The sequence below is a fragment of the Lonchura striata genome, chromosome 12, assembly GCF_050655825.1.
Source record: "Lonchura striata isolate lonStrDom1 chromosome 12, ASM5065582v1, whole genome shotgun sequence".
Classification (NCBI taxonomy): Eukaryota; Metazoa; Chordata; class Aves; order Passeriformes; family Estrildidae; genus Lonchura; species Lonchura striata.
In genome coordinates, this window is record NC_140714.1 from 16794540 (window position 1) to 16807337 (window position 12798).

A 12798-nucleotide genomic window follows, 5' to 3' on the forward strand; every position below is an offset into this window, starting at 1 on the left:
TTTCTGTCACTTTTGCTTGAAAATATTCCTCGCAGAATAAAGAGAAAAATTTTTCTTTGTAAAATCAAATTAAAATATATCACATCATATGGGTGAACCTGAAGTGATTTATCCCTGGCAGGTGTTTCACAATGATATTAACATGTATGAACTAATTAAAGCAGGGGAGAAATAACCTTTTGAATACAGTTTAAGTTGAAATTCTTTGTTCATGTCATTTTAGTTCCTACAAGATATTCTGGACACGTTGTTTGTAGTTTTGGATGACAACACAGAGAAATATGGTCTGCTGGTCTTTCAGTCTCTGGTAAGCTGCTGGATTGTTATTTATCTCATGCTCAGTGAGTTTTAAGTTTCTTATGATCATGTTACTAGTACTGTACTCCTGTCAAATATGAAATGCTCAGCTGGATCCAGCCATGCTTTCTGTAATGGTCTTGGGTGAGCAGGGCAGGCTGAGTTCAGCACATGCAGGGGCCAGCAGTATTTACTGTCATGTGGGAGAAGCAACCAACAATACTTGATAACACAGCAGCAACTGTTTAAAGCAGCTCATGTATTTGAATGCTCCTTACCTTGGGTCACTTGTTTGTAGACACTTGGCAGCAATGTGCAATTCCTTGAGTTGGGTTCCTGTCTCTGTGTCCCCAGGTGTTCATCATCAACCTGCTCCGTGACAGCAAGTACTTCCACTTCCGCCCCGTGATGGACACCTACATCCAGAAGCATTTTGCAGGAGCTCTGGCTTACAAGTAGGTCTTGTGTTCCCCCCTTTGAGAGGTGGCATCACCAAGCTTGGGAATGGTGGCACCACCAGGATCACAAACTTTCTGGCAGCAGTGTCCCCAGAAGCAGAGCTACTCAACCTGGAAGCACAGCCGTAGGGAAAAGCTGCCAAATGTCACCAGTGGCTGAGCATGGTTGGGCATTTCTCTTTCCCTTCTGGACTGGCAAATCTGGCAAATCTTTCTTCTTTTTTTTTTTTTTTTTTTTTTTTAATCATCAGTCTGTAGTCTATACAAATGAGCTCCCAAGAGCAAATGCATTACTCGTCTTAAGTATGGTGGGATACATGACTTGTGTGAAAGCTTAGAGAACTAATTGTAACTTCTAAAGTAAACAGATATTCACATAAGTTGTTCTATTTGGTTACAATTTAATTTCAGTGGATCAGAAATTTAAATTTCACTATTACTTTGATTCTGCCTTATATTCTGGTATTCAAAAAAGTTTTGCATAAGAGAATGAGACAGACTTATTGAAAGCAGTTACCCTTCAGGTTTTGGGTTTTTCTTTTAGACCATTGCTTCTGTATATCTGAGTATATTCTGTCTTTGGCCACAGTAAACTATAAAAAACAGCTAATAATTTCCTTTGATTATTTTAAGCAATTCACATTTTTGTGTAATTAACATAAGTTTAAAAAATACTCTATCAATGGCAGGTAAAACTCCATAGATAGCATACAACACTGGAAGGCATAGTCATGTTCAGAGGGTAAAAAGGTGTTCTGCTTTGTGTTAATTAGGACCTCTTTCAGACAAAACAAATATTTTTTGGTAATCTGATGTCTGAAATAAAACATGGGTTTAATACAGTTTTGTAGGTTAGTCCAGATGGTCTCGTGTACTTAGCAAAATAGATGCAGGTATTTTCTTTGTGATTTCAGTTTCTAAAAGCTTCTTACTAAGTTGAGAGCTGGGATTTCTTGTTAAAACAAATGTATATTTTGTTCTTAGAACCATAGCTTATCAAAGCTATCTTTCTAATAACATCTTATTTATGTGCTCTTAGTGTTCCTCATGTTCCTCCAAGTCAATTACAGAGAAGAAATAATTTTCTGGTTTTAAAACTTAAATAAATGTGAATACTATGTAAATTCAGTATCAAGGACAGCAGTAACTGACCACTGAAGTAAAGAGAAATGAGACTGGTTTAGAGATCTCTCCCTAGAATGGAAATGTTTGCCTGTGAGAGCTGGTGCTGAAGGTTGCTCTTCGCTGTCCCCGCAGGGAGCTGATCCGCTGTCTGAAGTGGTACATGGACCGCTCGGCCGAGCTGGTGCGCCAGGACCACATCCAGGAGGCAATGAGAGTAGGTATAAGGGAGCACTGCTTCCTCTGGGGCCACAGAGGGGCTGGGAAAGCTGTACATGGAATCAAGGGTAGTGTGACACTGCTTTCCTATAATTGTTTAACCAGATTTTTTAATATATAGCCACAGTTTTAGTTTTAGGAGGAGATTGTGCTGAAAAAAATTGAAAGAATTAAGTCCCTTTAAGCCCTTTTGCAACAGTGTGGAGAATTTAAGTGGGACTTACATCCATGGCCAGTGCATAAATACTCCATTGATGTGGGCTACACCTTGCCCTCCAAGCAGCAGTAGTTTTGAGTGTATCAGGCATGGGTGCTATGGATCAAACTTTCACTCTTCATTTCTGGCTGTGACACAGCTCCATTGTACCACAGGTTGAAGTCCTGGAGTATTTTAAGCAGCAGATAAATGAGTTTTTAACTGGATGAAAATCCTCAGAAGTAGCACAGGACCTGACCTATGGTTCTGTGATGGAAGCATGACGTCCCAGGGAGGCACAGCTGTGAGAAACATCAGGAATGTTTTGGTGCTATTGCAGAGAAATCAGAGAATAAATAGTCATTTTACCATGTGTATTAGTAAGCGTGGAAGTCAGTGTGTCAAGTGCATAAATACAAGATGCCAACATTTGCAGGAAAATGTTTTTTCTTTGAGTGAATGCCCACCTGCACCTTCTGCCTCCAAGGGGACTGGTGTCCTAACACCTGAGCCCGGGCACTTGGAGAACTGGAAGCAGTGGCAGTGATCAGCACTTGGATTTTGTCACTTGTCAGTTCAAATAGGTGTAACCTCTTCCAGGTGAAAGACACTGCCAGTGTCATCCTCTCACTTTCCACATCCCCTGCTAAAATCCTATTCAGGTAATACAAGGGCATTACACCAGTACTTGTTTTGGCTTTGTAGATATTGACATTCTTAAGAACATCTTCTTTGGAATTTTCAACCACAGATTCATATGGAATGGTAAAAATAGGTAAAAGATGCCTTTTCAAGGAATTAGGAACTTTCTCAATCCTTTTTTTTATCATTATCTTTCCTTTTTTTTTTTAATTGAGAAAAAAGCTATTAAAGCTATGAGATAAGAGGAAGATCTCCAGCTGAAATGACTTTGAGGAGGTTTTCTTTTCTCTCAGACCACTCATTAGTGCTTTATGCAGGGCAACAGAGATGTAGGATATTGTTCCTATGTGATTCTTTTTTGAACCTCATAGCAGTCCTGTTTGGAAATAGTAATGACAGGAATGCTGGAATGTCTTTCAGCAGCTGGGGTTAGGGAAGTCAGTTTGTGAATATGGTACCTTGTGTCTCAGCCTCCAGTGTAGCTCTTTGCTTACCCAGGCTCTCAAGTGCTGGCCTGGAATGTGGCTGTTCCCTCTGTGAGGGAGGTCAGTTTGCAGACCTGACAGCCCAAGCCTTTCCAAGCACAGGAATTAAAATTACAAGCAGAGTTTGTGCAGACCTGACAGCACATCCTCTGCCACCCACACTGCTGTCACATCTTATTCAGACAGTTGCCTTTGCAGGTATCTTTTGCAGGCCCAAATTCAGGTCTTTATCTTCTCCCATTACAGTGAAGTGATTGATTTCCTTCTTTGTTTCCAGATTTTAATTCAGGCATTTGGAGCAAGTTTGTACCAAAGACATTCTCATTGCTAATGTGTCGTTACTAGTACCAGATTCTACTGCTAGGGATTTCTGTGGTTTTGATGTGTTCACCACACTCCTTGCATTAGAAGTACTTTGACTGAGGAAACAGGATAGCTCTATATCCCTTTTCCCCTGAATTATCTGTTCAGTGTAGTGCCCTAAAGCTGGTGCTGAAATACTCTGCACTCTTACAACTCCTGACTGCTTATGTACATTCGTGATGGACACGCAGATGTCTCATAGGATTCTGATTTCCAACCCTGGCATTAGCAAAGAGAGTTCTAGAGGACTTCTAAAATTTTTTACCTCCCTCAAGACTGCTCTTAATTTTCAAAACCTTCTGTGCAACTTGGAGAAGCTGTAACTGAAAGGACATTTCTACCTAGAACACAGCATCACGCTCCTTTATTGTGCCCTATACAAAGCTCCATCCAGGAACAGCTGCCTGTGCCTCCCAGGGGATTTGTGTAACCAAGTGTCCATGAATGGCTTCACAGCCAGTTTTGCTGTCCCTGAGGAAATTAAGAACTAAGGAACTGTGTCAAGGAAATGCCCTTCCAGCTTCAGTTATCTTCCAGCAGAACTGTATGTGGGTTTTGCCTAGATTAAGGAACCAACAGCAAGGGATTTTCTCCCTCAGGAGGTTTTCCCTGAGTCTTCCCTGCTGGTCACAGGGCAGAGGTGCTCATGTGTTACATGAACCTGCACACAGACTGTGTTGGTAAGGGACCTTCTTCAATTTGACACTGAGCCTTTATATGATGCAAACATCACTGAAGGCTGGGGTTTTATCTCAGTACATTTGTATGTCTTTAGGCACAAATACACATCATATTTGTGATGCTGTAGGTAGCAAGAACCAAAGTTGGTCCTGGTGCTGACTTGTGCTACCAAGACTTGGTTTGTGTTTTTAGCATCCGAGCCACGTGTGCAAATACTGGGAAACCTTTGGTTCACTGCCTGTGTGGGCTCATTGTCTGTGCTAAAGAACTACAGTGTTCTGAGCCCTGCTATCTCACCTTCCACAGGGAATTGTGGAGATCCACACACAAATGCTCTGATTCACTGCAAAACGTAATCCTTACATTGAAGTTACGAGCCTTCAGATGAGAACCATGGTTGTGTGTACTGAAGGCCTAAAGCAGCTCCTACGAGCGCTGCATGTGCTGGGTTTGGTGTTGGCACAGGGCTGTCAGCCTTGGAGAGCTGACTGGGAACCAAGTGGCCTTTGTCTGGAAAGGAGTTGGGAACACAGCTGATACTTCCTGAAGAAGTTCTCTGGTGTAGGGAAGCTTCACTGGGAGATGGTTTAGTACAGAAGTATAAATAATAACTGCTAATTACCAAAGTTGCCATCATTTCTAGTGGGGGGGAAAGGCTGTAAGCGTCAATGGCATTTTGAAATCCATGATGGCTTTATGAGGAATTTCACATTCCCATTCTATATCCTTAAAGCTGTGGCATTCTAAAGCTTACAACATAGCATTGCATACTTGTGCATGTTGTGTGGTGGTTCAGTGAGGGACTCTTATGGGTGCAAAAATATCTCTTGGGAGCAAAACTTGTATTTGAATTAACTTCCAGTTTCCCAACATTGAAGTGAGACAAGAATATTTTCCATGGAATACAGTGAAATATTACTAAGATTTCTATACAGCCTGTGATTGCTGAATCTCCAGCCTGTTGTTTTCCTGTGCTGGGTTTTGAGGATATTATCAAAACATGAATTATGTCTTCCCTCAATCCTGCTTTGCTGGTGAATCCTGTTAAGTACTCACAGGAGTGATGTCCCTGATATTTGGTACACTCTGGCATTGCCAGTTGTGCACAGTCAGTATCAAGGAACTGTGTGAAGTGTCACCTTGCTGGGCTGGTGTTTCAGAACTGATGATAGGGCAGTGACTTGTTACAGCTGCTCAGAACAATGTGTCTTCTTCATGGGCACTGCTGCCAAATCAGTGCAGTTCTAAATAATGCCACTTAAAAAATTTTGAAAGAAAACAGAATAGCTTCTTCAGACACTTCATTGTGCCAAGTCATGAGAAAACCAGAACTTTTTTACCTTGACCAAAATTTTCCTCAAATTATGTAACTCCGATTTGTCTCCTTGATGTAAATGCGTAATTTTTCTGTTAGTGGGACATGCAAGTAACAAAGATTATTGGTTGAGAATGGGTACTTGCCTAAGAGAAGCTCTTTCTTAGCTGAATTATGTAACTTATAAAGCCTGTTTTTCATTCTCCTTTCTAAAGCTCAAGAATTTAGTTATTATGCATGTAGAGTCTTTCCTGGTTCTCTTTAAAGCTCCTTTATTTTTCTTTCTCTCTTTTTCTCTGTCTTGCTCTCCTTCCTCTCCTGCTCCTTAAGGCCTTGGAATATCTTTTCAAGTTCATTGTCCAATCTCGGATCCTTTACTCCAGAGCTACTTGTGGAATGGAGGAGGAGCAGTTCCGCTCCAGCATCCAGGAGCTTTTCCAGTCCATCAGATTTGTGCTCAGCTTGGACAGCAGGAGCTCTGAGACTCTCATCTTCACACAGGTTTGCTATTTCCTCCACTCCCACTGGCAAACCACAAGGCAGCTGTTCCTGCGCGGGTAGGAGGTGTGGGCACATGGGGTGAAATGCAGGTCAGGGGAGTTTGCCCCCACAACAAGCTGCTGATGCTGGAAAACAAGACACCCATTAATGGCATTAGACAGGAGTTTTGCACAGGTGAGCTGGACTGGGGGCACTCCAGGAGGAAGTGATTTCTCACATGAGAATGCAATTTTTGCTGTTCAGAAAAGTAAACTGTGTTTTCAAGTCTTCCTCATTCCTGTGTCTTATAATTGGGTGTTGCAACAAAGCACATGGGACTCAGTTTCTTCATGCAGGAAAAGCCCATCCTTTATTTACATAGTTCATTTTTGTAGGAAATATCAGAAGGCATTGTGTTAAACCTAATTGGTCAGCAATATACTGACACTCAGTTTATTCGTGGGTAAATGGCTAGGGTGTACATCTATCAAATCTCTCTATATGTGGCTAGTTTACATATTTTCTTCAGTGATTCTTATGGGACAGGTTTCTTGTTTGGAACAGGTGCAAATGGTTTTCTTACCAGAATAGCTTGTTGTGTTAACTGCTTTCACTCTTATGATTTTTCACATGGGAAGTTAGCTAGCTGCACTTAGAAGAAATAACAGGCCAGCTGGTAATTTAGCAGAGCAAGGCCTGATTTTATAACGCCTTTCTTTTACAATATACAACTTGTATGCAACAGTTGGCCTCAAGAATTTCTAAATCCTTCATTATAGTACTTCAGATCAATACTTACAGTCACAGCAGCATTACAGTGGGAAGTTCAACTGATGTATTTGCACTCATGTGAACAATTCCAACTAAAATTACAGTCAGAAACATGTGCAGTCTGACCACAAACATGTTGTGATGTCCATACTCATATTTAATGCATCATTAAATATGGCCCAGGGGACTTCATGAAGATTCCATGTGGGCTGAAGACAATACTTGAAGTAAGTAAGGATGCTGCTGAGTTTTGGGTTCAGTTTTAAAGGCCACTATACTGCATTACATACTGCTGCATTTAAATTTTAAATATCAAACATGCTGTTTGATGCCTCTGCTCAGAGAATGTCAGAATGGAGTACACAGATCTTCCTGGTTAATGGGAAGGTTGTTTGTAATCACTAAGGCAGAATTACAGATGTTTGGAACACCTGCTGTATTTTGCAAAAGAAGCAGCTGCTGTGAACATTGCAGCCAAGTAGTGACTCTGCTGGTTCAGGAAGCTGCCAGTGGAGTGATCCCTTTCTTAAGGAGCTGCTCTGAAAGATTTGAGAACAGCTGCTCTAATGTTTTATTTAATCACCCATTAGTGGGTATAATAAGATGAGCCAGGAACAAGAGAAATCAGTGCACAGAATTTTGCAGACAAAGTGATGGTGAATAGAAGCAGTATCTGCTGAATATTTTCTAGTTGTGTTGGTTGCAAATAGAGAAGGAGAGACACTTTGAGGTTGGGGGATTTTCCTTTTTTTCGTTTTTTTCTCAGTTTTTTTCTTCCTTTCTCTCACTGTGGTATTTCTTACTTTGGACTTTTGTAATTTGTAAAGCCTGTCCTTGTTGAATCTTTGAAAAGTTTACTTTTTGTTTCCCCCTTGCCACTGTGTTGCCCCCTGATCCCATTGCCCCGTAGGCCCCCCAGCCTGGAGGGCAGGCGAGCGGAGCCGGGACAGGTGCCCCACAAAAATGTGGGGGCACAACAAGGCCGACATTTAATTCTGTAAGTAATGATCCCCAGGACTGCTCCAGTGTTTCATTGTGGATGTTCCCAGTTACTCTCCTTTCCCTACCCCAAACACTCTTCCTGCATATAAACTAGAGTTTGATGTTTAAGTGGCCGGTACTTTAAATCTTGGAGATGTGGAATATTTCAGTTACTCACGGACCAGTTTATAGCCTCCACACTCCAGAAAGACAGTACGGAGGGTGTACTCAGGATTATATAAGTCAAATTGTTCAGGGGAGCCAAGCATTTGTTTCTTATTTGATTATTAGTTCTGGAAATCTGGACAATAGTTATATTGTATATATATATACCCACAGAAATGCTCAAGGCCCTGGCAAACATAATTTCCCTCACACTTGTCCTCTTCTCGAGGATACGTGACAGATCTCAGTATCTCCGTTTTTTCCAGCAATGAGAGTAAAACTGATTTCCTTCCTCCCAGGCAATTAGTTTGACATGAGTAATGTTCCAGCATATTTTAGGGTGTTGAGCAATAATGGGACCCTTCAAGGAACTGTTGAAATTATGTTGCCTCAGGACAGCTCCAAATCTTCCTGCAGAGATCCCATTCCTAACCTTGGATTGCTAAGGGTTATACAGAAATCCTTCTGCTTTAAAAGTAACAGAAAGTTTAGGAAAACTCCTGTAAGGATTTGTTAGGCCAATATTGTAATTTCACTTGTATTACCCCAAAGATAAAGACAGTGACTGGATTTGTGGCTGGATTTGTTACTGGATTTGTTACTGCCTTCCAAGAGTACCAGGAGCTAGTAAAACAATTTATACTTATTTATTCTGTTAGTACACTGTAGGTATGCAGGAGCAAATAGGTGACAACACCTAAGGAGGCCTTATGGGGGTTGTGGAATCTGAGTTGATTGTAAGAAATAAGATTTTGAGAGAGAACGAGTGGAAGGAGGAGGTAGATTTATATTCAGAATAATTTAATGAGCTCTACCATGTTAGTTGTACAAATAACTTGATTTTGCTCAAATACTATTAAATAGATTTCACTGTTGAAGGAAAAAAGACTTGGCAAAGAAGGAGGCTGGGATTATATGGATTAGGAGAGTCATGTCAGTATGGAAGAGATAAAGAAATGTTTATGCAATGAGAAAACAAAATATCTCTGAGGAAAAGGAAATACTGGCAGTGGTGAGACTCTGGAAGGGCAAAGCTGAACAGAGATCTGCAGTGAAGTCTGGTAAATCTGAACTTGTGCAGGAAATCACTGAGGGGTTTGTGTGGAGAGCTTCAGGGAAGAGAGGTGGGAATGGCAGGAAGGGAAGACTGGAGGTGAGGCTGACTCAAGAAAGCAACCATCTGGGAATTAAAATAGTTACAATGAGGAAGCAGGTGTGAAGCTTGGGTAGGATGTAGAGGAAGGGAAGAATTTTAAAACATTAGAAGTGGTGGCAGTTGTTTGATAGGACACCAGTGTGTAGAACTTGAGCATGGGGTGGTGCATGGAATTTTCTACTCTTGCAAAAAACTTAATTGAAGAATAGGAAATGAGACATGAAGAGGTTTTTGTTGGTGTTGTGCTGACACCATTTCTGCATTCAAGAAGCACTTTCAAGGATAGTTCCAGCTTACTGCAAATACCTGTTACTGCAAGAATCACATGCACACTCGCATGATGTGATGCCTCTTTCACGTGGACTCACACCCCACCCCTGCTGCAGAAATCCTGGAATGTCACATGGCAGAGCTGGTTAAGGGTCTGTCAGCAGGTTCTTCACTTCAGAATATTTTCTGAAGAGTTCTAACTGTCTTAGGGTAGTTGCTTAGTACAAACAATTGGTATAGAACTCTCTAATCAGAAGCAAGTGTTGTATTACTTGAGAAAAGTAAATCAACAAAAATGAACTATATAGTCTATCTCAATTTTTCTTCTGTTTTATAAGCTGTCTTCTAAAATACAGCTTTTTGAAGCTAGATCTATGTGCTCTACTCATCCTAAGATTCACTATTGCAGCAGTACTTGATTTTTCTATGCTCCATGTGACTTGTTCACTCTGAGCTCCAGGTACCACAAACCATGAGCACCAGCCATAGCACAGTCTGTGGTAGCCTCGTGCAGCCCCTTCGTTCAGTGTTCCTGTTGTTCCCACCTCACTGCACTGAGCTGCAGGTGGGGAACCGCAGGAGCTGAGCTCCCTCCTGTACCCGCAGGCTGCCCTGCTGAACTCGTTCCCCGCCATCTTCGACGAGCTGCTGCAGATGTTCACGGTGCAGGAGGTGGCGGAGTTCGTGCGGGGCACGCTGGGCAGCATGCCCAGCACGGTGCACATCGGCCAGTCCATGGACGTGGTGAAGCTCCAGTCCATCGCCCGCACGGTGGACAGCCGCCTCTTCTCCTTCTCAGGTGAGCCGGGCTCACTGGGGGCAGCAGCACCCTGGGTGCTTTTGCAGTGGCTTTGTTGCAAATAATTCCCTGCTGAACGCCAGTAATGTTGGTGGCTCTTTCTCTTGGCAGCGTCATTGATAAATGTATTCATTCGCTCAGCTGGTTGGAGCAGGGTGCTAATAAAGCCAACATTGTGGGTTCGATCCCTCTTTTCCCAAGGGCTTTCACTTCAGCGCTGGATTCCATGATCCTTGTTTGTCCCGACTCAGAATATTCAGTAATTCTGTTAATTCTGTTCAATACAAATACTTTACAAGTTTCACTGTGGTAGGAAATGTTTATAAATCCATCATAGTTACTAAGGTTGATTAATATACATTACATTAAAAAATTAGTTAATTATTAAAACTGCCAAATCTCACTTTACATTTTATATTGGTCTTACCATGGACAGGAAAAAAACCTCCTTTCCAGCCAGCTTATGCCTGAGAAGCAGGGGGGATAGTTGTGTGAGAAACCCACCACATTGCATTAAAGTATCTTTATTCTTTCTGCTGTAACTTTGATATTTCTTTAGCTCAACACATTAGTAACTCTTTAATTCTTAAAAGTCTACTTAAATATATTATTGCTTACATATACTTTAAAGAGAATTTTTAAAAATCTTTAAGAACTCAGTGGAAAATGGCTGAAGATTGTGAGTGTATTTCATACATAAAGGTCTGAATGAAAGAAATTATGAAGGTAAAGTGGAAGATAGAAAGCTCCACTGGGTTTCTCTTTCCTGTAGTGAGAACCTCAAATTAGTGCATTTAAATCATTGCACTCAGTACAAGGTGAGAATAATAACACCACAGAATTTTGTTGAAACCATCCACTGTAATTGTTTGTAAATATTTTCTTTCCTTACATTTGTAATGATTTTCCTTTGTTCAGAGTCCCGGCGCATCCTGCTGCCTGTAGTCCTTCACCACATTCACCTTCACCTACGACAGCAGAAGGAGCTGCTTATCTGCTCTGGGATCCTCAGTAGTATCTTCTCCATAATCAAGACCAGTTCTTTGGTAAATCTGCTACATTATTTAAATTTTTTATTTGCACCACTGATTTAGTAAAATGAAGAGTGAGAAATTTTTATAGGTTAATACAGGTTTTTCAAAGAACCTTTTAAAAACAAGATTGTGCTGTAACAGGAGAACATGTGAAATGAGAGTCTGGCTCTGTGTGTGACTCAGAGCATCCCGATTACACAGTGTGCTTGCTGTTAGGAGGGGGGATCACATACACCCTCACCAGCTTTGACACTGTTTAATTTTCTTCATGGAAGCCCAGAACTTAGATGTCAGTAGAGTTTAAAAGTTCTACATAGCTCAAATACTTTCAGTTCTGCCAGAGACAGTAACTAGCACTTTGTGGTTCACATTAAAAGAATACTCTAAAATTATCCAATCAATGAATTCCCACTTAGTTCTGGAAACTGCTGCTGAGTTTCAACACCCAGCTTTGATGGTCATAATACTCTCATCTCAAATGGTAACTAGATCATGTAAAGCAATGCTCACAAAGAGGGGGTGGTGAAGTTTCCCCACCTGACTAAAGTAGGAAGCTCATGGTGCTAAATATAATTCATACCAATGTGTATTTCCAATTACAAGTCATGGTTCTGTGTGGAAGGAATGAGATGAAAGGCATCATGGAAATAAGCTAAAATAGTACTGCCATGGAGTAAAGGTTCCTGAACATAATCTGCTCCTGTTGTGTTCTAGACCTTTGATTATAGACTAACCTTTATGGCTGTGACGCTGAATGTTTCCGTCAGAGACTGTCAAGGTAACACACACAGACAGAACAACAGGATGTGGTACAATGAGGACTTTGATTGTCCTTCTGTGAGCCTGTTACAGAGCTCTCTGTGCCAGGGAGCCTGTGCTATGGCTGACTCAGCAGAACTGTCTTTACCAGTTCCATCTCTCCAGTTCCTAACTGTGTTTGCTCACCACTTGCTGTAGGAGGGAGATGTCGTGGAGGAGGTTGAGATGATGGTGGAGAGCCTCCTGGACGTGCTGTTACAAACTCTGCTCACAATCATGAGTAAATCGCAGTCTCAGGAGGCGGTAAGAGGGCAGCGCTGCCCGCAGTGCACAGCAGAAATCACTGTTAGTAACTAACAATCAGTTTCTATTTCCTGCTTCTCTAACCTCTGGTTCAGTCCCTCACCACCACTGGCACCTCATCATCATCTCTGCTGCATGAATGCCCAGGGCTTTGTCTCTTTCCCTTAATAAGCCACAAACCCATTTATTCCTCCTTGCACTAGGGCTGCAGGAAGCAGTGGAGCTCAGGAAGCTTTAGTGGATTTCCAGGTTATTTTCTTGTTTGTCTTTACAGCTGTGATTGAGAGTTATTACTTAAGACT

At 41.6% G+C, this 12798-nt stretch overlaps 1 protein-coding gene across 14 annotated transcripts in view; it reads left to right on the top strand.

Moving 5' to 3' along the window:
* The window catches only part of DOCK3 (dedicator of cytokinesis 3), a 184135-nt gene that overhangs the window by 122260 nt on the left and 49077 nt on the right, over window positions 1-12798 (top strand). For 11 of the 14 annotated variants that reach the window (XM_085590130.1, XM_085590132.1, XM_085590126.1 and 8 more), the window contains 7 exons: window positions 224-307; window positions 652-752; window positions 2013-2094; window positions 6109-6279; window positions 10208-10400; window positions 11319-11446; window positions 12392-12538. In XM_085590130.1, coding sequence (XP_085446256.1) covers window positions 224-307; window positions 652-752; window positions 2013-2094; window positions 6109-6279; window positions 10208-10400; window positions 11319-11446; window positions 12392-12538 — 906 coding nt within the window. The remainder of the gene's footprint in view (window positions 1-223; window positions 308-651; window positions 753-2012; window positions 2095-6108; window positions 6280-10207; window positions 10401-11318; window positions 11447-12391; window positions 12539-12798) is intronic. The other 3 variants (XM_085590127.1, XM_085590128.1, XM_085590131.1) reach the window with 2 other exon arrangements.